The 25,539-nt window shown below is 53.8% G+C and overlaps 1 protein-coding gene across 1 annotated transcript; it reads left to right on the top strand.

Annotated features, from left to right (window-relative positions):
• OAF (out at first homolog) lies at window positions 1–20,784 on the top strand. The gene is made up of 4 exons (XM_005689554.3): window positions 1–791; window positions 16,360–16,494; window positions 17,539–17,719; window positions 18,935–20,784. The coding sequence occupies exons 1-4, from the start codon at window positions 525–527 to the stop codon at window positions 19,198–19,200; spliced, it is 849 nt and encodes a 282-aa protein (XP_005689611.2). The 5' UTR covers window positions 1–524; the 3' UTR covers window positions 19,201–20,784.

The following is a 25,539-nucleotide window of genomic DNA, read 5'->3' as shown; positions in this document are numbered from 1 at the left end:
GGCCAGCCCGGTCGCTGCCGGGGCGCGACGCGGAGGGAGCGCGGTTGAGAAACCCAGTTCCCACCAGGCCGCCGCGCGCCGGTCCGCCCCGCCCGCCGCCGAGCGCGGGGAGAGCCGCCGCGGGCCCTTTAAGGGCCGAGAGGTGCGCGGTCTCTTTAAGGCAGGTCCTGGTGGTTTCTGTTTTCTGAAGGAAGTGACGGGGGGTGGGATTGAATGAAAAGTGCAAAACAGAGTCTCGGAGCTCCGGAGCCGGGGGCCGCGGGAGGCGCCGCGCTGGGACTGGGAGGCGGACCGGCCCCGGGAGCGCGGCGTCCGCCTCGGAGCCGCCGGGGGGCGCGCGGCGGAGCGCAGCCCACGTGCCTCGGCGCCACGTCGCTGGCGCCCCGCGGCTGAGCCCCCAGCCCCAGGGGGAGCCGCGCCCCCGCGCCGTGAACTAGCCTCCAAGTTCGGGCAAAGTTTGGCCCCGCAGCTCCCTGCCCGCTCGCGGCGCGCCGGGACCGCGAGGGCGGCGGCGGCTCCAGGGGATGCGCCCGCCCGGCCGCTGCGGGGTCCCCCGGGCGTCCCCCGCGCTGCTGCTCCTGCCGCTGCTCGTGCCGCTGCTGGGGGCGCCGCGCGGCGTGGGCGCGGGGGCCGGGGCTAGCTCGCCGTCGGAGCTGCGGGTGCGGGTGCGGCTGCCTGACGGCCAGGTGACCGAGGAGAGCCTGCAGGCGGACAGCGACGCCGACAGCATCAGCCTGGAGCTGCGCAAGCCCGACGGCACTCTCATTTCCTTCACCGCCGACTTTAAGAAGGTGAGGCACCGTCGGTTGCCCGGCGGCGGGGCGGAGGGGGTAAATCTGCGTGCCTGAGAGGGTCCCGTCTGCTGGCCGGAGAACTGGGCCAGGAGAGGGACAGGGACGCGACTTAGCCAAGGTCACGCGGGTCTTCTCCACACCTCTTTGCCCTGCTCCCCAGCGCCCGTCATTCTCCCCCACGAACTGCTCTGCTGCCCTTCAGACTCTCCCTTGCGGCCTTTCACCTTTTTACCCTGGCCACCGAGGCCCTCTGACCAGCTGGCTCCGCACTTCCTCTTCCAGGTCTCCCCGCGCCCTCCAGGTGCTGACCCTACTAGAGTCAATGTTAATAACCCTGTCTCCCTTTCTGGAGTAATTCCCTCAGGCTTTATCAGGAAAAAGTCCTGGGCCAGGCATCGGAGGTCCCGGGTTCTCACTGTGACCTAGGGCAAGTCCCTTTCCTTCTCTAGGCCACCTTTCACACCTCTGTACAGGAACAAGAGGGTGACTCCAGGTCTCCCAGCCCTGACATCTTGGAGTCTATGTACCACCTCTCCTTGTTTCACTTCCCTGGGCTGGGGAAGGGGGTTCCTGGGTGGATAAAGACCAGCCTGTCCTGTGTGTGTGTGGTGAAGGGAACAAGTAGGTGGGAAGGGTCCCCTGGGTTGTGAGGTGGGGTAGAGAATGGAGGTGCTCAGGGTTATCAGGAAGCGGGCCTGGAAGGGCAGCGAGTAACGGTGACCCAGGGGCGGGAACCCTGGCAGGAAAGAAGGTGGGTGAGGTGTGGTACTCAAGGGAGTCTCCTGATCAACTGAAGCATGCTCCCCACCTCCCTCTCCTGTAGAAAGAGGCCCTGGGAGGCTCTAGGGAAGGGGAGAGGGGAAGCCGATGAGACAGCCAGCAGTGGGGAAAGCCCAGGGCTCTGGGGCAGCTATCTGAGCCGCCTCTCTCTCCTTCCTCTTGGAGTCCAGAGCTTGAGAGGAGTCAGGGCAAAGTTTGCAGAGTCACCTAGGGGCCCAGCCACATTGCCATAGATGATATACCAGGTTGGGGGCCAGGGACCCATAGACAGGGGAGGTGGGGCTTGGCGGCTGACCTGTCCCTGGACTGTTGGGCTGTCACTGACCAGGGCTGCAGGGAGACCAGTTGAGCGGGTGGGGTGGGGGTAGGGGTGCTTGAGTGTTGCGATTGGCAGGGCTGTGTGATCCCTTCCTTACTGAGCAGGCCTAAGCTGGGTTCTCAATTCAGGCAGGGGCAGGTGAGTGTGTGAGTGGAGAGCGGGAACCTGACAGGGCAGGAACACCTCCTGCCTCCCCGCTTAAACTCCAGGGGAATTTTGTCAAGTCTGTTCTTTTCCTGGAAAACCCAAATAGGGGAAGCAGGAGTCTAAGCGTCCCCTCCAGCCACTGAAACCCTTTGTCCTTGAGAGTGAGCCTCAGGCCAGCCCGGGAGTCTCCCACCCTCCTGCCCCACTGCGCATTGTTTTGTGGCAGTTCAGGAACCCTCGAGAGACTTCCCCATCCCTGGGACCACTCCAGCAGCCAAGACTATGGGTAGGACACCCGTCAGAGAGTCAACGAGTAGGGCTCAGCTTTTATAGCCTCTAGCTGCAGCTTGGAAGGTTTTATTGCTCTATCCTGAGGGTAGGGGAGAGGCCAGTGGCAGTGGGGTGCAGGCCTGGGGATTGGGGCTGAGGGTAAAGTGAGGGGCCAACTGCCCAGTTAGAGAATCCATTTGGAACTGATTGTAAGAGCCTCATTTTAATCCCCGCAGCAGTTCAAACCTCCCTGCAGCTTTTCAGAGTAACCTCTGACCCAGAAGCTGGCATTTCACACCCGCCCTCTGGCATCTCCAGTTTCATCAGCAAGGGAGGGAATTGAGAGTGAAAATCACCGAAGGGAACCAGCTTTCCAAGGTCCCTTCCTACTCTGGATTTCTCAGCTGGCCTGGGGTGGGGTGGAGTTGGAGAAGGCTGGGAGTGGAGTGGAATAGCCTTTATCCCCACCCTAGTCCATGGTCTGCATTGGCCAGAGCAGCTTTTATAAGGGATCTTTTTAGGGTGGGTCACCTCTCGTTGCTCGCCCAGTCCTCAAGGTCTCTGGCAGATTTCCAAGAGAAGCTTCTATCTAGAAGTAATGACTTTTCTTGTAGGAAAAAGTCCTGGATCTGGTGTTTCTTTTATTCCACGTACCAAATCCGTTTGGGGGTGGTTTGGGAACAGTCCCTAGTCCATTTGGGAATAGTAACATTGGCCGCTTTGTCACCTTTGGGAAACAGTCCAAACTGAAAGGAGACAGACGTAGTTTAACTCTGGGCAAGCTACTTGATCTCTCCAAGCCTTCATTTTTTCATCTGTAAAATGGGGATGATAATGGTACTGTTCCCATGGCCATTGTGAGAACTAAACTGAGCCACGTACAGGAAATACTCACTGTGTATCATCTGCCGTACCCAATGCTCCAGAAATAGAAGCCACTGACTTTCATAATTATCACTGGCTCACGTCACATCTCAGCAGGGACCCTCTGTGCTAAGCTCGGATGCAACGATGTTGAACAACAGACCCAAAGTCACACGGAAAGACAGCACTGAGCCTGAAAGAGCCTTAGTCCCTCATCAGAACCTTCTCTCTGAAGCTCCATGTATTAGAGTTCCCCCGCAGAACAGAAATAACAGAAGAGAAATACACCCAGGCCCGCAGAACAGAAATGATAGGACGGAAATACACCCAGGTGGCTCAGTGGTAAAGAATCTGCCTGCCGAGCAGGAGACATGGGTTGGATCCCTGGGTGGGGAAGATCTCCCTGGGAGAAGGAAATGGCAACCCACTCCACTTTAATCTTGCCTGGGAAATCCCTTGGACAGAGGAGCCTGGTGGACTACAGTCCATTGGAGTTGCAAAAGAGTCGAACACGACTGAGTGACTAAACCACCACCACAGAGCTGTAGAAGAGATTTTATTTGAGGGGTTGTTGGCTCACATGATTATGAAGGCGGAGAAGTCTGTGGTCTGTCAGCTGGAGGCCCAGGAAGGCCTGTGTCTTTCCAGTGTGAGTGCAGAGGCCTGAGAACCAGGAGCACTGACGTCTAAGGGCGGGAGAAGATGGATGTCCAGCTCATGCAGAGAGAGCAAATTTCCCCTTCTCCACCCTTTTTGTTCTTGTCACGCCCTCAATGGATTGGATGATGCCCACCCACTCTGGCAAGGGCCACCTTCTACTCAGGCTCCTGTTTCACATGCTAGTATCTTCCCAAGACACCCTCACGGACACACCCGGAAAAGATGTTTTATCAGCTCTGTGGGCATCTCTTAGCCCAGTGAAATGGACACGGGAAGTTAGCCATCACACTCCAGAGTTGCTGGCCAGCCCCTCCGCAGGGAGCAGTCATCCCTGTTGTGTCCTGCTACTCAGGGCAGCAGCAAGGTCCCCTGTGCTGGATGCAATATAGCCCTCCTCCAGCTGGTCGCACCCCTGCCGCAGCGCCCTGTCCACACCCCTCCAACCCTCTGCCTCCTCCAGCACCACCTGGCCCTCCCCACCCTGCCACACTGGACCTGAAGCCAGTAAAACTGTCACAGTGATCAGCCCACTGTAGGACACAGAGCCCGGGCAAGTATCACACACTCCACAAGGCCCTCCAGGCTACCAAATCACCATCGTGCATGACTGTAAGCCCTGCCCACAGGCTGCTGACCATCAGTTCAGGGCACAGCTTTCAAAAACCATGCTGCAGCTCGGTGGCTCCCAAACTTCACTGCACATTTGAATCGCCTGGGGAGCTTTAGAAAACCCAGTGCCTCGGCTGCACTCCAGACCAATTAAGTCCAAATGTCTGAGGGTGGGAACCAGACAGCAGGGTTTTTAAAGAGCCCCTGGTGATTCCAATGAGCAGCAACGTTTGGGACGCCCTGACAGAGTTGCTCCAGGGATGGAGGGACTTGAAGGAGGCACGAGGTTAGACTGTGAAATGAAGGTCAAGCCCCAACTCAGTCATTTAGTTGAAACCTGTCTTTCTATCCACAATAACCCTAATGTGTTTAAACGCGACCCAGGGCCGCGTTCTCGGTGCCCTCAGCACAAGAATGCTGATTCATCATATGGTCTCCGTAGGCAATGCCCTTCTTTATGATCCAAAGCCTATGCATGTAATCATACCCAGATGTACAGACTCACTGGGCATGTCACCATCCTGACTCTCCAGCCCGGCTTTTGATCTGACAGTCGCCTTGGTCCCCTTCCCCCAGGTTGCTGTCCCCATCCAAGTTCTCTTTCCCTCTGAGTATCTCTTATCATCTGAGTGTCCAGAATCTGGGGGAGGGGGATGAGTCATGTTCAGGCGGTGTGGTTTGGTGCTGACGGGGCAGGGAGGGTGGGACTGAAAGATAAGAGAAAGTCATGTGCAGCTACAAAGGGCAGGTGGGGGTGGTGGTGAACCATGGCTGCAACAGGAGGAGGGAGAAAGGAGCCAGACTCCAAACGTGTAGAGGCTGGGGGCCAAGAGGGGCCATGGGCTGGAGCCAAGATATGTGTGTGTGTGTGTGTGTGTGTGTGTGTTGCTCAATCATGTCCGACTTTGTGACCCCATGAACTGTAGCCCACCAGGCTCCTCTGTCCGTGGAATTCCCCTGGCAAGAAAACTGGAGTGGGTTGCCATGCCCTTCTCCAGGGGATCTTCCCGACCCAAGGACTGCACCTGGGTCTCCCGAATTCCAGACAGATTCTTTCCTGCTTGAGCCACCAAGGAAGCCCAGAGCCAAGATAAAGGGGTCCATACAACAGGGCGGGTCAGCTCGAGGTCACTTCAAGGGACCCATGCCCTGGGCACCCATGCCTTGGGGGGTGGGGGTCAGAGGAAGGAGCAGTCCAGAGAGCACAGTCATCCGTGCCTTGGGGGCTCCCCGTCTGGGTAGGGGGAGCAGCTGCGGGCTGTGAGAGAGTCAGCAAAAATAGGGAATATACAAATGGCCAGACTGATACCTGCGGCTGTTTGTTCTAACAGGATAGCTCATCACAGGGGTGTCAGGCAGGACAGCCTCTGAGGGTGCAGTGTCCGCCTCCCCAGCTTAGGTTGGGTCCCTGCAGTTTGGTGATCAGTAGTGGAGGCACGTGATGGAGAGGGTGTCTTTCGGGGAACAGATTACGGTAGAGGTGCTTTCAGCAGAGGCCCAGAGCTTTGTGGTGCCCAGGGCATTTCCCCACGGGAGTTTATGAGGAGTCATCAGAGAGAATCACCCGGCTTGTGCCCGCAGGGCCCCAGGTTCTAACAGCAGTCCCTCTGCCGTGTCTGAGGAAGCCCTCCCTGTGTTAGGGATCAGCAGCCCTGCCCCAAGGTGCAGGCTGGCCTGTGCCTCCCACTCTCTGAGTACTTATGTCCAGGTGGAGTCCTGGCAAAGGATCCCAGTTGTCCAGTGAGGACTGCCACCTGGGACAAGTGAGTGACCTTCTGTTATTGATGGGGGAGAAACAGAAGTGAGGATCTTCCTGTGAGGCTTCCTGAGGGTCACAGAGGTGGTGCCGGTGAGACCGAGGCCAGCTTTGAGGGAAGAATCACAGCTGTCTGGGTCTCACACACTGAGTGGTCACTCAGATCACACACTGACAGTGGCATTCACACACCTGGCCTCATTTGATCCTCACCACTACATCGAATGGCGAGTATTGCATCCATTTCGCAGATGTGCAAACTGAGGCTCATGCCTGTGTAGTGACTTGGACAAGATCAGTAGCTAACGATCCAGGATGGGGACCCAGGGATTCTTCCACTGTGTTCTGACTGCCTGTGCTTGCTGTGACATATAAATGGGCTCCTTCCCGGAGGCTGAAGAAACCCGAACAGGGGAGGGAAGAGGAAGAAGGAGGCTGAAAAGAGCCTTGGTGCAGAGGGACACATCTATGGAGAAACTTTCCTGCTTACAGACTTGGGCTGGACCCCTCCCCGGAAGCTCGCCACATGCCCCACCATTAATTTTGAATTTTGACCTCTTCACTGAGCCTGGGATATTCCCTTTTGCCCTCCCGCCGTGGCTCCTGGAGAGACCATGGGAGTGAGGGGACCATTTTTTAAATAGATACTTCTAAGCACTTGCTGTACATTTTTCTGCCCTTGACCAGCCGTGTGGCTTGACAAGTCACTTAAACTCTCTGAGCCCCAGGCTCAGACACAACACAAATGCCATATGTCGGCTTGGAGACATGTTGTGAGAAGTGAGTAAGAGGCCTCAGCAAAGCAGAGGCCAGCAGAGGCAGGTGAGAAGAGAACTAGCAGTTCCAGCCAGGGCCCCAGCCCTCCTTCCTAACACAGCCAAGCAGATTGTTCCTCTTCTGGGGACCCAGGCATCATTAGGACTCCCGTCCTTTCAGTTGGCAAGTGTTGAAGTGGCTGGCCCCCACAGGGGGGCGGGGGGAGATTCTGATGAAGGGCTGGGGGCGAGGGAGGGAGGCGCTGGGGCTGGGAATGCGAGTGAGCAGGAAGCGTGGAGCCCCGTCTCAGGAGCCCTGAGTCAGCGGGACATTGGGGTGCATTTGATCCACATAAAGCCACGCATTGTTCCTGGAGCAGTCGGGACAGTGGTGACCTTCGGGATTTGGCTGACGGAGCGCTGGGGGCCTGGGGGAGGGCAGGGGGCACTGCCCCCAGCAAGTGGTTGCACGGATGACCTGTAACAGGGAGTCTCTGTGTAGGCGTAGCCCCTGGGGTCTGCAGGCATCTCATAACGGGGCAGCCTGCCTCCCCAGGCACCAGCCAGGGAGTGTGCTTGGCTTGGCTTTGGGTTGATTCCATTTGCCTCTGTGCCTCTCCAGGGGTCCAGCCAGAGCAGCCCAGGTGTTCCTGTGCCTGTCCTGGGGCGGCCAGTGCGGGGTGAGGAGGGCCCTGCTCCCTGGCTGCCTCTCCAGGCTGACCTCTCGCCTCCCCAGCACAGGGAAGCCAGCCCCACTCTAGGTATAAAGCGGCTCCAGCCAGGAGCCGAGCAGTAAATATTTGGGTTGGCTCAGGATGGGCCTCAAAACCTCATACTCCGGTGCGCCAGGAAGGAGAGCAAGATGGCAGAGGAAGCTCCCAGGAGTTGGTGTGTGCCGTCTGAGGGGCAGGGGGAGAGAGGAGCAGGTGCTTCACGGGGACCTGGAGTGTGGCCTCCAGCCTGGGCTGTGTAACCACAGTGCCACAGAGGTGGGCTGGGAGAGGGCTTTTGAGGGAAGGTCAGTTCCACCATGGGCTTTTCTGGTAGACTGACTGGTAAAGAATCTACCTGCAATGCAGGAGTCCCCAGTTTGATTCCTGGGTGGAGAAGTTTCGCTGGAGAAGGGATAGGCTACCCACTCCAGTATTCTTGGATTTTCTTGGTGGCTCAGATGATAAAGAATCCACAATGCGGGAGACCTGGGTTCGATCCCTGGGCTGGGAAGATTCCTCTGGAGGAGGGCATGGCAACCCACTCCAGTATTCTTGCCTGGAAAATCCCCATGGACAGAGGAGCCTGGCGGGCTATAGTCCATGGGGTAGGTAGCAAAGAGCTGGACATGACTGAGCAGCCCAGAAGAGCACAGGAGCTCCACTGTCTGGCCCTCTTTGTTTTCAGTTCCCCTGTGGTCCAGGGCTGGGTGGCAGCGAGGTCTGAGATGGGAGATTCTCCCCGCACTTCCCCATGGTGGGCTTTCTGGAAAAGGTGGCTGAGGAAGGGTGCTTGGAGTCAGGGGGGAGCTGGGAGCTGGCGGTGGGAAGGAGGGCAGGATTGGGGGGGGGGGCGGTTGGCCAGGCTAGGCTGGGGAGGTGAACTGGGAGAGGCCAATGTGAGTGGCTGGAGGTAGGTGAGTGTAACAGCCTGTGTGCGGTGGGTGCAGAGGCTGATGTGTGAGAAGGCATGGAAGACGCTGTGTGTATGTGTGTGTGTGTGTGAGAGAGAGAGAGAGAGAGAGAGAGAGAGAGAGAGACTTTGGGGGAAGAAGGGAGGGCGGGAGAAGGGTGTGGAGAGACTGTGGGGGGAAATGGGCGTGTGTGACTACATGCAAGGGGTGCTGTGCTGATCAAGAGAAAGGGGGTGACATGGAGACTCCTGGGAGAGGCCTTGGGGGCGGAAACATGCTCCTAGGAGCAGGGGTGCAAGAGAGGAGGGGCCCGCGGCCGAGCGGAAGTGTGGGCCCCAGCACAAGGGGCGTGGGGGGCCTGGGTGCCGCTGGGTGAAGGGTGGGAGATCGTTGAAAGCTCGGCACCTCTGGGTGAAAGCTTGTGGCCACGTGGCCCCTGAATGGGGGCGAGCAGGTGTCTGTCTGTGTGTACAGTCACGATTCGACTTGGCTGTAACGTAAAACCCCGTAGCAGTCAGAACAAGAGGCTTGTTTCCCCCTTTCATTCTGGAAGCTGGCAGTCGGGCTTGTGTGACAGTGCCAGGGTCATCAGCGCTCCCATGGGCTCTGTCTTCGGGGTCGCCTGCTGTCCCCAACACCGAGCTTTCCCTGGAGCCTCTCCCCCCAGAAGGCAGCAGCAGAAGCCTGGCTCATGTAAGTGCAGAGGGCTACCCCCTGCTTTTCCCAGAACAGCCTTCTCTCTATGAGATACAGAGGGTCTAGGGCAGGGAGTGGATGCAGGGAAGAATAGAATATCTGGGAGAGGGCTCAGCGGGGAGCTGGAAAGAGCAGAAAGATCACATGGTTGAGTTAGAAAATCTGGGCGCCTGGGGCTGGCCCTGCAGCTAGGTGACCTTGAAGGTCACGTCCCCTGCTGGAACCTCACTGGAGCATGAAAAAGCTCCCCTGAACCTCTAGAAGCCAAAAGCGTAGCTGTAGCTGCCAGTATGCAGGAGCCCGGGTACAAGGAAGCCCAAGAAGAACCGTCTTCTTGTTGGGGGCAAGAGGTTTCGATCGAGGCCCCAGAGCATGGGTGCCTTCACTCAGCTTTGTGTCAGACTGAGGACAATGCATAGATAAGGTGGAGCCGCTGTCCTGAGCCAGGGGCTCAGCGTGGAGGGCCTGGGGGACTTGTTGCCCAGGCAGAAGACGCTACATGAGGACTGGTGCCCTTCCAAGGTGTTTAGATAAGATGCACCCTGACCTAGCACAGCTCAAGTTTCTGATTCAGCTCTAAGCCAGGGATTCGTGCATGTCACCTCCAGGCTGAAAATCCAGTGATTATTTCCAGTGGTCTGCTAGATGAAGCTCAGACTTTCACTGGGCTCTCAGACCCTGTCCCTGCCCTCCCACCAGCCTCTTCCTTCCAGCACTGCCTTCCCCTCCCTCCCTCCCTCCCCTCCCTGGTACTCCCATCACTTTCCTTAGGACCCTGGCCTGCTCTTGTGTGTTCAGTCCATCCTTCATTTATTCATTTCCAGATATGTATTGAGCACCTGTTGTGTTCTAGTGGGTGGGGATACACTGCAAATAATATACTATCCCAGCCTCAAGGAGTTGAGTCTGGAAGGAAAGACAAGGAAAGAGGTCCTTCCAGACACAGTGGGAGGAAGGTAGGGATTGGACCTGGCCAGCTCTGCTGGAGAGTTGGTGGGGGTGATGGATGCATGCGAACTGAGTCCTGAAGGAGGCTGGGCAGGATGGGACGGGGCATCCCCGACAGGCATCACCTCATAGAAAGGCACATGGCCTCGCTTATTCTGGAAACCGCCACCTCTTTGGTTCAATGCTCAGAACTGTCAGCAAAGATGTGGATGCCAGTCTCTGGGGGGTACAGTTTATGGTGAGGACAAAAGAAGCCTTGGAAGGGCATTAGGCAGATCATAAGACGATAGTGTGAAGAGATGGATGAGGGGGCATTAAGATGCCTTTGTACACCCCAGCTTCTGTAATTTATTCATTATTCATCTTCTGTAATTTATTCACCTGAGGCTTCCCAGGTGGTGCTCATGGTAAAGAACCTGCCTGCCAGTGCAGGAGGTGCAAGAGACGCAGGTTCGATCCCTGGGTCGAGACGAGCCCCTGGAGGAGGAAATGGCAACCCACTGCAGTATTCTTGCCTGGGAAATCCCATGGACAGAGGAGCCTGGTGGGCTGCAGTCCACGGGGTTGCAAAGAGTCAGACACGACTGAGCACACAGCACACACACACACACACATTTTCTGTAATTGCCTCTCTCTTGCCTAGAAAGCCCCCTCTCCTCTCATTGTCCAGAACCAGTGAAGTATCCTTCAATCTAGTACAGGGGTTCCCAGCCTCCAGGATCTAGTGCCTGATGATCTGGGGCGAAGCTGATATAACAATAGCAATAAAGCACACAACAAATGTAACACGCTTGAATCATCCTCAAACCATCCGTCCATGCATGCCTCCCCCGCCCCAACCTGGTTCGTGGGGACACTGTCTTCCACGAAACCTGTCTCTGGTGCCAAAACTGTTGAGGACCTCTGCTCTAGTAAGTCTTCCCTCCCTCCACCCCTCCCAGCCCCATGCCTAAAGGGACCAGAGGACTAGAGTCGGACACAACTGAGTGACTTTCACTTTCACCTTTACCCTATAGCACTTTGCATAAGCCTCCACCCTAGGCCTCATCAGGGGCGCTGACTTCAGTTGTAGGTCAGCTTCCCCTATGAGTCCCTTGAAGACTGGGGCCCTGACCTTGGTGTTGCCCACTGCCCTGCCCTGCCGCCTGTGAAGGCCCTGCCCCGCCGCCTGTGAAGGCCCTGCCCCAGGTGAGGCTAGTCAGTGCTCTCCCACCGATTTGCTGATTACCTGCAAGCTCCAGCAGAGTCACCTGACTTCTCTGGGGCTCTGGTGTGTCTCTGGAAGAAAGCTCTTTTTCCTTGCCTCTGCAGGTCTGGAGTTGATCACAGTTGGAGCTAGGCCAGGGATTGCAACAATTCTAGAGAAAAACTGAGGGAGTCCAGCCCATGCTGTTCTGAGACCTTTCACTCATCTTTCCTCACAGGAATTCCTTGAGGTGTAGGTATTGTTGCTTGTACTCATTTTACACATGTGGAAACTAAGATACAGAGAGGTCAAGTGAATCCCCCAGGATGACATGGCGTGTATCAGCAAAGCCAGGATTTGAATGCGGGCAGCACTGGCTCCAGAACGTTTGCTCTTAACTATCCTGCTCTCTGAGAACCTTTAAACCACCCACAAAAGACTTCAGCAAATCCTCAGTACAGTAAGTTCCCTACATACAAATGAGCTCCCTTCTGGGAGTACGTTCATAAGTCCAGTTTGTTCGTTAAGTCCATCAAGGTTAGCCCAGGTACCCAACTAACACAGTTGGCTATATAGTACCGTACTGTCTTGGGTTTATACTTTTCACACAAATAATACATTTTAAAAAACACAAAAAGTAAAACATTTTTAATCTTACAATACCGTACTTTGAAAAGTACAGTAGTACCGTACAACAGCTGTCATACAGGGGCTGGCATCGAGTGAACAGGCAAGAGGAGTTACCGACTGGAGGAGGGAGAGGAGGTGGGAGATGATGGAGCTGAAGGATCATCAGAAATAGGAGACAGAAGGCAAGCTGCAATTTCATTCATGCCTGACGTTGATGGCTCAGGTTCTGGTTCCTTGCTGGAACCAGATGCATCTTTGAACGTTCACAGCTTGAAAGTTCGTATAGGGGACTTGCTGTATCTCTGTGACCATCCCCTCTGTGTGGCCCAGTTTCAGCCCTGGTACCGTCCCCTCCTCTTCTTCCTAGTGGCCTGCTCCTGGGGGGCTGGAGGTTCCTAGGAGCCCGTGGAAGAAGGAGCCTTATAGAAACTGCCCATCTTGGATGTCCTAGCCTTGAGACCTGGGCCTGAAAAGCCTGCCATGTGCTCTTCCCAGCTGTGTCATCTGCCTTGGGCATTAGGCCGCATCTGGGTGGATCATCCCAGGGGATTCTTGGGCAAGGAGGAAAGCTGGGGGCTTAGCATCTGGTCAGATGTTCCCTGAAGCAGGGGGCCCTCTCCCCTGCCCTGTCCTCTGTGCTGGAGGGAAAAGGGGCCCTAGGAGTGAGTCTGAGGTGTGGGGAGTAGAAGGTAGGAGAGACACTGGTCATGATGATGGAGCCACAGAGATCCAGCTGCTTGGACTGCTGTCTCCCTCCCGGGCTCAGCACACGGAACTTGGTTTCCTGGAGATACAGATTAAGAAGGTTGGAAAATTCAGAGTTTACAGAGGCCCTGGGCAGAGCAGGAAGAGGGATTAGAAAGGTGATCCTGTGTCATCTTTCCCTGATGTTTGCATCAGATGCTGTTGACTGTTAGTCACACACAGCCTTGAATGGGAGCCACCATCGTCCCGGGGCAGGTCTGCTGAGGACACGCAAACCACACGGCAGGAAGAGGGCCCTGCGTTCTCTTCTGTCACTCACTGGCTGTGTGGCTGCGGGCAGGCCACACTCTCTCTCTGGGCCTGAGATTTAGTTTCTTTAGAAAGTGAAAGTGGTATTTGCCCAGTCATGTCCGACTGTTTGCAGCCCCAGGGACTGTAGCCCACCAGGCTCCTCTGTCCATGAAACTCGCCAGCCAAGAATACTGAAGTGGGTTGCTGTCTCCTTCTCCAGAGAATCCTCTTGACTCAGGGATCGAACCTGAACCTCCTGCACTGCAGGCAGACGCCTTACCATCTGGTCTGTCACTGGGCATCAAAGACATTGGATTAGTTGACCTAGAAGCAGTTGTGCATTATGGTTGTGAGAGTTTGGATTTTGGAGGCAGGCTGCCTGGGTTAAAAATTTTGGCTGCGTTTCCTCTTGGTCTCATGACCTTGAGCAAGTTATCCATTCCAAACACAGTAATAATCATAGTTCCTACCTCCTGTTGTTGTGAAGATTTGAATGGGACAGTATATCCTTTTTGACTCATGGTAACAGTGACTTGTCCCTACCAGTTATAAACTTCAGTAAATCTTTGTCCTGCAGAAATAAATGAGAGACATAGAAGAAATCTATCTCAACAAAAAATTCTCATCCCCTCGCTTCACCTGCAGTCAGGCTACCATTTTGGTAGCATTTTGCTGTTGTCATTGACATTGTTTTTTGTTGTTGTTGTTGTTGCTATTTTTTTTTTTAATTTTTATTTTTACTTTATTTTACTTTACAATACTGTATTGGTTTTGCCATACATTGACATGAATCCACCACGGGTGTACATGCGTTCCCAAACATGAACCCCCCTCCCACCTCCCTCCCCATAGCATCTCTCTGGGTCATCACCATGCACCAGCCCCAAGCATGCTGTATCCTGCGTCGGACATAGACTGGCGATTCGATTCTTACATGATAGTATACATGTTACAATGCCATTCTCCCAAATCATCCCACCCTCTCCCTCTCCCTCTGAGTCCTGACATTGTTATTTAATCTAGAAGCAGGGAAAATATTCTGACAGATTTTGTTCACCCCCTGGTCTGGTCTAGAATTTTAAATGCTTTCTCTGGCTAGTGGTAGATGGGTAGTGTCCAACCAGGAGGCCAGCTCGGGGCAGCCCACAAACCACAGGCTACGGCACGTGCCTGTGGTATCGGAGAAGATGCTGTGAATACCCCAGATGGCATTCTCTTCAAGGGTCATGGCTGAAAATACGCGGACTTTGGATCCTGCCTGGGGGTCCTGCCAGGGACATCCGCCTAACTCAGCCCCAGGAGGGGAAGTCTGGTATCAAGTCTCCCCTGGCAAAAACTGAGGGGAAATGCACCCAAGTACCAACTCCAGTCTCCCCTCAGCCGACCTGAGGGTGTGGAAGATTGGATGACCGAGGTTTGGCGGGACAAGGAGAGCCTAGCCTCATGGCCCGAGAGCGGATTTCCTGCTGAGAGGAAGCTGCGGTTACCCGAGCTGTGATTCACCTTCCCTCCAAGCCTGGGACCAGGAGGAACCTAACATAACCTTTCTCACCAGCTGGGCCTCAGTCTCCCTGTCTACTACAGTCTTGGTGGAAAATCTCCCTGGACACTCCCACCCCTCAATGTTCCAGAGACCATTTACAGTGAAGGGAAGTAGCGAAAGTCCTTGTAGAGTCAGAGGAATTCCAAAGGGCATGGGGGGTGGGTGGTGATATACTTCCCTGGTGGTCCCGTGGTTAAGACTTCGCTTGCCAACGCAGAGGGTACCAGTTTGATCCCTGGTCAGGGGGCTGAGATAAGATCTCACATGCCTTGGGACCCAAAAACCAAAACATAAGACTGAAGCAATATTATAACAAATTCAATAAAGGCTTTAAAAATGGTCTACATCAAAAGACTCTAAAACAAACAAACAAAGAAAAGGACAAAAGGGCACGGGGATTTGTGGGATGACAGCACTGACCAGTCACCTGCGGTGGGCCAGTGGCCCCAGCCAGCGCTGCTAGGCGCTTGACTCAGGGTGGGCATTCTCTGTGTTTCCCTTCACACCAGCCTGTTCTGTCCTCACCACAACTCTGCGGGTAAAAGTGGCATCATCCCCACTTTACAAACGAGGCTTAGAGAAACTGGGAGGTGAGCTGGACGCCACTAATACACTGCAGGCTTGGAGGGGAACCCTGGGCCCCTCACTGCCTACACCAGAATCCAGGGGGGCCCCTCAGACCCTGTTCTCAGAGCGTTTCAGTTGGCAGGAAGCACTCAGTGAACCGAGAGGTTTGGTGAGTGAGCCTAGGGCACGGTCATTGAAGGATTCGTATCTATATAGGCTCTATACCCTCTGTGTTGGTGCAGGACCACTAGGGTTCCTGGAGGAACTATCAGTGTGACCAGGGTCCCTCCCAGTCAGGGGGGATCTTCACACACTTAGACCACTGCTGACTGGGACCTGCTGATGTCTCATCGAGAGCCATTAGCCAAGGCACAGAGCTGGGTGGGAGCAAGGGATACCTAGGGTGCCCAGGGTTTCAGCAGCCAGTTTGGAAAGGGGACCCCATCCCACAGCCCCTCTCCCTTCTTCCTCTGCCCCTCTCTGGCCTCCCTGATTCACACGGTGAGTCAGTGACAGGAAGGAGCCCTTGGCCTGCTGGTCAGGCCATTAGTAACCCCATGGGGAAAGGGGAAGTGGGGAGGGAAGGGGAAAGGTGAGCCATCGCAGCACCCTTGGCAACAGCTGCTGCTGTGTCTGCCCTTAACCCCATCCTGACTCCGCCACCTTCATCTGAGATGCTGGTGTCTAGGAGCCTGGATGACTAGAGCACTGGGGGCATTCTCCCCAAACCTACTGAATGGGAAAGTCAGCGAGAGGAGCTCTGAAATCTGTGCTTATAAAACGTGCAGCCTCTGCCTTGTGACACCCTGGTCAGGTGGTCGTAGGGGCCCTGACTCACCCTGATCAGGGAACACGGGGGTGCCACAGAAGGGAAGCATCAGCTGTGAGTGAACCAGGTACCAAAGGGGTGGTTTCCTTTAAGGTGAAGTTCCGTACTTTTAAACAGCCTTGTTTTTGGAAAGCTTTCTAGCGGTACACTATGTGAATTTTCCAGAAGGCTTTGGAACATCTGGGGTGTGTTCTTTTAAGTCACGGGTTTAAATGGGAAAGAAAAAAATTCCCAGGACAGCGGGAGGGAGGTATCCATTGCAGGACAGTGTCCAGGCCTGTGTCCCCTGAGGGAGGGCAGTCTGAGCTGAGCACTGTGTGTGGGGGGGGACTGGTGAGACCTCACCCCCTCCAACCAGCCCCCATCCTTCTGCCCTTCCCCATCAGGATGTGAAGATCTTCCGGGCCTTGATTCTGGGGGAGCTGGAGAAGGGGCAGAGTCAGTTCCAGGCTCTCTGTTTCGTCACCCGGCTGCACCACAATGAGATCATTCCCAGCGAGGCCATGGCCAAGCTCCGGCAGGTGAGTGCCCACCCCAGGCCTGCCCCAGAGCCCGCATGCACCCTTGCAGCTAAGCTCTGGCCTGGACCCCACCCGCCCCAGCCTCAGTCTCCCACCCTGCCCCATCCACCTAATCCCTGGCCCCACACTCAGCCTCTAATCCTGAACCCCCTGATTATGCCCCAGGCCACACCTGATCCCATAACCCCAGATCCCTAATCTGCACCGAACCCCTATCTCTCAAGTTCCTCCTGCCCCCAACCTCAGCCCCTCCCCGTTTATGATGGAGACAAGTCAGATCTGCCTTCAGCTGTGGCACCACCACTCACCATCTGGGTGACTCTAGACACATCACCTCCCTTCCAAGTCCCTATTTTCTTTGTTTTTTGGCCACACCACAGGGCATGTGGAATTTTAGTTTCCCAACCCGGGATGGAACCCATACCCACTACATTTGAAGCTCGTTTTTAACCACTGGCCCTCCAGGAAAGTCCCTCAAAGCCCCTGTTTTCTTAGTGAGAGATGGGTTACAGTGAGAATTAAGTGGGATGGAGCATGTAAAGTGTTCAACGCAGCTTTGGAACCCCTCAGCCTATTGCCTGCTCCCAGTCCCTTCCCTGACCCCGGGCCTCTCGCCAGCCTCGGGTAAGCCCCCTAAACTCTTCAGCAGGACCTGTCCTAGGTCCCACCCTTCTGTCTGCTTTTCCCAGAGAGATTCAGTTACCTGGATATTGGGAAGTACAGGACGCCAGCGGTCATTGACCCTGGGACAATTGGCCTGGCTTGCCCACCAACAGCACCCCCCACCCCCCAGCAACATGTCAGAATTCTCCCTTAGGTCTCAGAGGTCAGCTCAGTGGCGGGCTGAAAAGGCTCGACGGTGCCTTGGGTATCAGCTTTTCCACCGTTTGGAGGGGGGCTGGTTCCCCCTGACTGTCACCCTGTAGGTGGCCCCAAGGATCTGAAGGCAGCCAGCCTGGGCTTGTCTGACAATCAGCGACCAGGGAAAGAGTGGGCAGGGGGCTGACTGAGGCCGGGTGGGAACAACTCTTCTCTTCCACCCAGAAAAACCCACGGGCAGTCCGGCAGGCTGAGGAGGTGCGGGGGCCAGAGCGAATGCACATGGACATCGCCGTCAACTTCAGCCAGGGGGCGCTGCTGAGCCCCCATCTCCGCAACGTGTGTGCCGAGGCCGTGGATGCCATCTACACCCGCCAGGAGGACGTCCGGTTCTGGCTGGAGCAAGGTCAGCTGGGTGCGGCCCACTGCTGTATCACCTCGAATATGATGGGGAGCAATGATGAGATACGGGAGTTCTCCACCCAGCTGGGACTGGTCAGGGAGGGCTTCCTGGAGGAAGTGGCGCCTGTGAGGCTCTTTATTAAGGGGAGTCAATGAAAGGGATCGATTCCATGTAGGAACACGCAGAACGGTGACTCTTCTAGGCCCTGGGGAGGGAATTCCCCCGGCAGCTCCACCCCCTGCCCCATCTGTGCCCTGAGTGAGAACACAGGTGAAACCTGCCGAGGACATGCGCAGGAACCAGGGTCTGGATGGGGCCCAAAGACACCCGTTCCCACCTGGCTACCTCTGCTGCTGCCTCTCAAGAGTTCAGCTCCACTCCTTCACTTCACACCTTCTGGGGACCCAGCGTTTCTCCCCCAGTACCCTTGAGAACGCCTCCCATCCTGGTGTGGTCCCTGCCTTCCTGGCCTATGTGACCTCACACCTGGCCCATCTCCCGGTCATCTTTCCCAGCCCTATCCTCGGCTCCTCTCTGTAGGGAGGGCAGAGAGATGTCACCATTCCAACGCCAGGTCCCTGGTCCTTCTGCCTGGCTGGCTGAGCGTAAGAGAAATGCCTGCTCCTCCCAGGGCACCACTGGATTTAGAAATGCCCGACAGAGCTGTGGCCGTGCCCCCGACAGCACCTGCCGCTCCCCTGTGGGCTGCACCCCAGACCAAGGTGGAAGCCACATGCTGTCCCTCAGGGACCAGGGGCTGGCCCCTCCCGTGGTCATTGAGCCGAGCCTGGGCTAGGTCGCTGCTCTGTGCCCCCAGCACCCCGCCCGTGTGTGCCCTGTGTGCTGGCCACCCTGACTTCCCCAGCACGTTTGTGCTGGCCCTTCCCTCCCTGGCCCTCCTCAGATACCACCTCCTTTAGAAGCTTCCCTTGCTTTCCTGCTCCTCCTCCCCACGCCTCTGTGCCATCATGTCCAGCGCAGTAATGGTTTTAAGCGTAGGGTGGCGTAGCACTGGCAGGGGCAAGTGGAGGCCTTGAAGTCAAGACAGTCCTGAGTCCCTGCTTACTGTGTGACGTCAACCAGGCCAATAACCTTTCTGGGCCGTTTTCTCATCTGTAAAACAAGGGTGATAACGCTTAGCTTGTGGGGGTGCTGGGATGCCCGAAGGGGCCATGTGGGGAGGCCCCCGCACCCCCTGACCCCCGCCTTCTCTCCCAGGTGTGGATGGCTCCGTGTTCGAGGCTCTCCCCAAGGCCTGGGAGCAGGTGTTGCTGCCTCGCTGCGGGCAGGCGGGGGACCGTGGGAGGCCCTGCGTCTGCCGCTATGGTCTGAGCCTGGCCTGGTACCCCTGCATGCTCAAGTACTGCCACAGCCGCGACCGCCCAGCGCCCTACAAGTGCGGCATCCGCAGCTGCCAGAAGAGCTATAGCTTCGACTTCTACGTGCCCCAGAAGCAGCTGTGCCTCTGGGATGAGGACCCCTAGCCAGGCTGGCACGAGGGGTGGTCCCCGAGGCAGCTGCCCGGGACCCACTGCCCCTCCCCCAGCCGCCAGGGGGGTGCCCCCCCCCACCTCCGACACCCGAGGCCTTATTGCTCTTCCTTCCATCACCTAATCCCGGAGCCTCTGGCCCCCTCACCCATGACTGTGAAGGAGTGTGGCGTGGCAAGGGTTAACTCATGAAGGCAGCCCCCACTCCTGTCCCGTGCCTTCCTTGGGGACCCAGGGAGAAGGGGGCTTCTCCAAGCTTGCCTCCCCTCCTCCATCTCCCTGAAGTGTTCACTTTCAAGCACCCAAAATGTGACGGCCTGTGACTCTCCTGTTTAACTCTTCTAAGGTTTAGACCCTGAAAGGTGTCTGTGCCTGTCGTACCCACCTCCCTACACACAACCCCTGCCCCACCGTTGGGAAGGACCTGGCCCCTGTGCACCGTCCCACTGTGCAGCAAGGAGGGGAAGAATCATTGCACCAGAGGGGGCACAGCCCCAAGCACGGATCTCAACGCCTTCCTCTCACTCTGGCCTCTGAGGCCGCCGTCCCCACCCTGACACAGACCGTACGTGCCTTTCTGCAAACCTGGACTTTGCCGAGGGAGCAGGTGCCGGCTTGCTTCCTCTAAACGGAAATATTTTTGTAAGGTTCTGGGACAGGGAGGGAGCATGAAGTATGAGGAAAACTTGAATTCCAGATTTTTAATGCAAAATATTTATCATTTGTACCAGAAATAAAAGTTTAAATTTTTACTTGACTGACAGCTCTAGACACAGAGTTCTGAGAGAATTTTTAGCCAATGCTGCCACCTGGTGTCAGGAGACGGTGTCCCTGTCCAGGGAACCGTCTTGGGGACAGCCCGTCTAGGGACAACTCCTGAAGCACCTACCGTGTGCTCAGTCTTGGCGGGGGAGAGGGGAGGATGTAGCTGGGGGTGGCTATTACTAGGAAGAGCTATGACAAAACTTCTGCACTTGAGATGAGACAGACACAGGTGGGTAAGCAGTAAAAGACACCGTGAGATCGATGAAAATTCTGAGCCAGACCACTCCAGGGATCGAATCCTGGAAATAGGTTTATTGTTGTTTTTTTTTTCCTAGTTTAGGGCTTCTGAGGTGCTGTTAATGGTAAAGAAGAATGCAGGAGACATAAGCGACCCGGGTTCGATCCCGGGTTGGGAAGCTCCCCTGGAGGAGGGCATGGCAACCCACTCCAGTATCCTTGCCTGGAGAATCCCATGGACAGAGGAGCCTGGCGGGCCACAGTCTCTGCTCTCACGAAGAGGCGGGCGTGAACGCAGCACACACTCGCTGAACTGTAATTGATTTACAGGGTTGAGTTAGTTTCTGTTGTACAGCAAAGTGACTCAGTTGCACACACACACACATATATATATTAGTTTGCATTTGTTGCTCCCAAACTCCCAATCTGTTCTCCCCCACCATCCCTGCTCCCGTGGCAACCACAAGTCTGTTCTGTATGTCCATGAGTCCGTTTCTGTTTTGTAGATACGTTCATTTGTGTTGTATTTTAGATTCTACGTGTAAGCGATATTATATGGTATTTGTCTTCCTGATTTACTTAGTATGATCATCTCTGGGTTCATTCATGTTGCTGCAAATGGCATTTTAATTCTTTTTTTCTGACTGAGTAGTCTTCCACTGATACATGTACCACTTTTTTTTTTAATCCATTCACCTGTCAGTGGACATTTAGGCTGTTTCCATATCTTGGCTATTGTAAATAGTGCTTCTGTGAACATAGGGGTACATGTATCTTTTTAAATTAGAGTTTTGTCTGGATGCATGGCCAGGAATGGGATTGCTGGATCATATGGCAATTATATTTTTTAGATTTTTGAGGAAACTCCATATTGTTTTCCATAATGGCTGTACCAATTTACATTCCCACCAGCAGTGTAGGAGGATTCCCTTTTCTCCACACCCTCTCCAGCATGTTATTTGTAGACTTTTAAATGATGGCTATTTTGACTGGTATCTCTAATTTTCTTGAAGAGATCTCTCGACTTTCCCATTCTCTTGATGAAAGTGAAAGAGGAGAGTGGAAAAGTTGGCTTAAAGCTCAACATTCAGAAAACTAAGATCATGGCATCTGGTCCCATCACTTCATGGGAAATAGATGGGGAAACAGTAGAAACAATGACAAACTTTATTTTTTTGAGCTCTAAAATCACTGCAGATGGTGATTGCAGCCATGAAATTAAAAGATGCTTGCTCCTTGGAAGATAAGTTATGACCAACCTAGACAGCATATTAAAAACCAGAGACATTATTTTGCCAACAAAGGTCCATCTAGTCAAATCTATGGGTTTTTTCCAGTAGTCATGTATGGATGTGAGAGTTGGACTATAAAGCTGAGCACCAAAGAATTGATGCTTTTGAACTGTGGTGTTGGAGAAGAGACTCTTGAGAGTCCCTTGGACTGCAAGGAGATCCAACCAGTCTATCCTAAAGGAAATCAGTCCTGGGTGTTCATTGGAAGGACTGATGCTGAAGCTGAAACTCCCATACTTTGGCCACCTGATGCAAAGAACTGACTCATTGGAAAAGACCCTGATGCTGGGAAAGATTGAAGGCGGGAGGAGAAGGGGATGACATAGGAAGAGATGGCTGCATGGCATCACCGACTCAATGGACATGAGTTTGAGTGAACTCCGGGAGTTGGCAATGGACAGGAAGGCTTGGCGTGCTGCAGTCCATAGGATCGCAAAGAGTCAGACATGACTGAGTAACTGAACTGAACTGATTCTAACTGGAGTGAGGTGATACCTCATGGTAGTTTTGATTTGCAGTTCTCAAACAATTAGTGAGATTGAACATCTTTTCATGGGCCTGCTGCTGGCCATGATTCTTCTTTGCTGTGCATCTTGATTTGTTACTCTACCTCTCTGCACCTCACCTCTCTCAGCTACAAAATGGGCTTAACTGTGAGACTCCAGCGGATTTATATGTGTTAAGTGCCCTTCACAGAAAGCATGCTCACTGTGCTAGCTGCCATTAATATTGTTACTGTTCATGAGAAGAGCAGCTGTTTCCTCATTTATAAACCCAAGACAACTAAGCCAGGCATCTTTTTAAAAGTCATCTACTTTCTTAAAAAAAATTTGTTACATATTTTGGCAGTGCTGGGTCTTAGTTGTGGTATGCAAGATTTTTTTTTTTTTTTTTTTTTTTAGTTGCAGCATGTGAATTCTTAGTTGTAGCACGTGGGATCTAGTTCCCTGATGAGGGATCAAACCAGGGTCCCTTGCATTGGGAGCGTGAAGTCATAGACACTGGACCAACAGGCAAGTCCCAGCCAAGGAACTCAAAGGCCTCTTCACTTCCAGAGTATCTCCTAGTATAAAGAGGCTGTAATATGAAGTGCTGGGCCAGATACTAAGGACTTCCAAGGAGGAGGGATGTGCGTGGCTGAGTTGATTAGGGAAGGTTTCCTGGGATGGGATGGGATGGGAAGAGGTTGAGACCACAGGCTGGTCAGGATTTGTCAAGGTAGAGGGGACCATGTGAGCACGAGGAAGAGACGAGTGTTTCAGGGGTGGGCAAGTTCCAGGGGTCACAGTTCCTTAGAGGGAGGTGCCTTCCCCACAGACATTGTAGAGGGAAAGGGGCTTGCCGGGCGGCCCCATTATTCTGCTCCCCAGCACCCCCAGAACAGTCTGCTGCTGCCGCTTGAACTGTGCTGGTCAGAGAGTTGTGCAGGGAGCCAGGTGTGCTTGGCCATGGTCAAGTTAGGGGTTGAGGGGTGGGGAGATATCCTTTTCAAGTGGACATGCCTCTTTCTGTACCTGTTTTCAAGGACCAGCTTCAGTCCTGCCGGAGGACAAGCAAGGGAGGTGTTCTTCCCCAAGCCTTTTCCTCTGCCCAGGGTCTTCAAGGCATCTGGATAGGGTGGGTGGAGCCACAGAGGAATCTGGCCAAAACTGGGGTTGGGACTGCTCCCCAGAAGCAAAGCTTGAGGCTGGCAATGCCCAGCCCCATCTCTGGATGACTTCACCACCTTCCAAGACCCCAATTCCATCTGCTCACTAACTCTCTAGGGCATCTTCCCAAACGCTGGCATTCACCATGTAGTGGCTGCTGGGCATCCTACTGTAAACTGCTGGCCCTTTGACTTGTTCAGATAGTTCAGTTCAGTCGCTCAGTCGTGTCCGACTCTTTGCGACCCCATGAATCGCAGCACACCAGGCCTCCCTGTCCATCACCATCTCCCGGAATTCTTGTTACTGAGTTGCTAAGTTGTGTCCCACTCTTCTCAGAGCCCATGGACTGTAGCCCGCCAGGCTCTCCTGTCCATGGAATTTCCAGGCAAGGATACTGGAATGGGTTGCTATACATACCCTTCTCCAGGGGACTTGCTTGACCTAAGGATCGAACTCGGGTCTCCTGCATTGCAAGGAGATTCTTTTTCCTCTGAGCCACCACAGAAGCTGGGTGATTGAATTGCTTCCTGTGACTGGTTCCTATGGCCGGTATTCGGTAGATACTATACAATCACCTCCAGATGGCACTGTTCCAGCTTATTCTACATTACCACTAGCAGTGTGTGAAAGGCCCCGTTTTCCCACATTGGGGCTGTATCAGTCAGGGATCTTCAGAGAATCAGAACAGATTATATGTGTGTATACATGCAGACATATATACATATATAGGTAAATATATAAACATATATACACACACACACATATATATACAGTTGATATATGTATGTGATACAGTTGATATATATGTGTGATATATGTGTATATATATCAACACACATACAGTTGATATATACATATATATATACAGTTGATACACACACACACACAACTGAACTCATTTCACATGCTAGCAAGGTAATGCTTAAAATCCTTCAAGCTAGGCTTCAACAGTGGAGAAGGCAATGGCAACCCACTCCAGTACTCTCACCTGGAAAATCCCATGGATGGAGGAGCCTGGTAGACTGCAGTCCATGGGGTTGCTAAGAGTCTGGTACGACCGAGCGACTTCACTTTCACTTTTCACTTTCATGCATTGGAGAAGGAAATGGCAACCCACTCCAGTATTCTTGCCTGGAGAATCCCAGGGACGGGGGAGCCTGGTGGGCTGCCGTCTATGGGGTCACACAGAGTCAGACACGACTGAAGCGACTTAGCAGCAGCAGCAGCAGCAGGCTTCAACAGTATGTGAACTGAGAACTTTCAGATGTACAAGCTGTATTGAGAAAAGGCAGAGGAACCAGAGATCGAATTGCCAACATCCATTGGATCATAGAAAAAGCAAGAGAATTCCAGAAAAACATCTATTTCTGTTTCATTGACTACACTAAAGCCTTTGACTGTGTGGATCACAACAAACTGTGGAAAATTCTTAAAGAGATGGGAATACCAGACCACCTGACCTGCCTCCTGAGAAACCTGTATGTGGGTCAAGAAGCAACACTTATGGATACAGAACAATGGACTGGTTCCAAATAGGGAAAGGAGTACGTCAAGGCTGTATATTGTCACCTCTCTTATTTAACTTATATTCAGAGTACATCATGCGAAATCCTGGGCTGGATGAAGCACAAGCTGGAATCAAGATTACTGGGAGAAATATCAATAACCTCAGATATGCAGATGACACCATCCTAATGGCAAAAAGTAAAGAGGAACTAAAGAGCCTCTTGATGAAGGTGAAGAAGGAGAATGAAAAAGTTGGCTTAAAATTCAACATTCAAAAAACTAAGATCATGGCATCTGGTCCCATCACTTCATGGCAAATATATGGGGAAATAATGGAAACAGGGACAGACTTTATTTTCTTGGGCTCCAAAATCACTGTGGATGGTGACTGCACCCATGAAATTAAAAGACATTTATTCCTTGGAAGAAAAGCTATGACACAGCTAGACAGCCTATTCAAAAGCAGAGACATCACTTTGCCAACAAAGGTCCATATAGTCAAAGCTATGGTTTTTCCAGTAGTCATGTATGGATGTGAGAGTTGGACATTAAAAAAGTCTGAGCACCAAAGAACTGATGCCTTTGAACTGTGGTTTTGGAGAGGACTCTTGAGAGTGCCTTGGACAGCAAGAAAATCAAATCAGTCAATCCTAAAGGAAATCAGTCCTGAATATTCATTGGAAGGACTGATGCTGAAGCTGAAGCTCCAGTACTTTGGCTACCTGATGTGAAGAACTGACTCATTGGAAAAGACCCTATTGCTGGGAAAGACTGAAGGTGGGAGGAAAAGGGGATGACAGAGGATGAGATGATTGGTTGGCATCACTGACTCAATGGACACAAGTTTGAGCAAACTCCTGGAGATGGTGATGGACAGGGAAGCC

This window comes from Capra hircus, chromosome 15 (assembly GCF_001704415.2).
Source record: "Capra hircus breed San Clemente chromosome 15, ASM170441v1, whole genome shotgun sequence".
Taxonomy (NCBI): Eukaryota; Metazoa; Chordata; class Mammalia; order Artiodactyla; family Bovidae; genus Capra; species Capra hircus.
Note: the sequence above shows the minus strand (reverse complement) of the source record. Positions and strands in the feature narration are given on the sequence as shown.

Coding starts and splice junctions, on each gene's coding strand:
- OAF (XM_005689554.3), top strand. CDS start 525: ATGCGCCCGCCCGGCCGCTGCGGGGTCCCCCGGGCGTCCCCCGCGCTG. Junction 16,495..17,538: donor CCATGGCCAAGCTCCGGCAG/GTGAGTGCCCAC, acceptor TCTTCCACCCAG/AAAAACCCACGGGCAGTCCG. Junction 17,720..18,934: donor CCGGTTCTGGCTGGAGCAAG/GTCAGCTGGGTG, acceptor CTTCTCTCCCAG/GTGTGGATGGCTCCGTGTTC.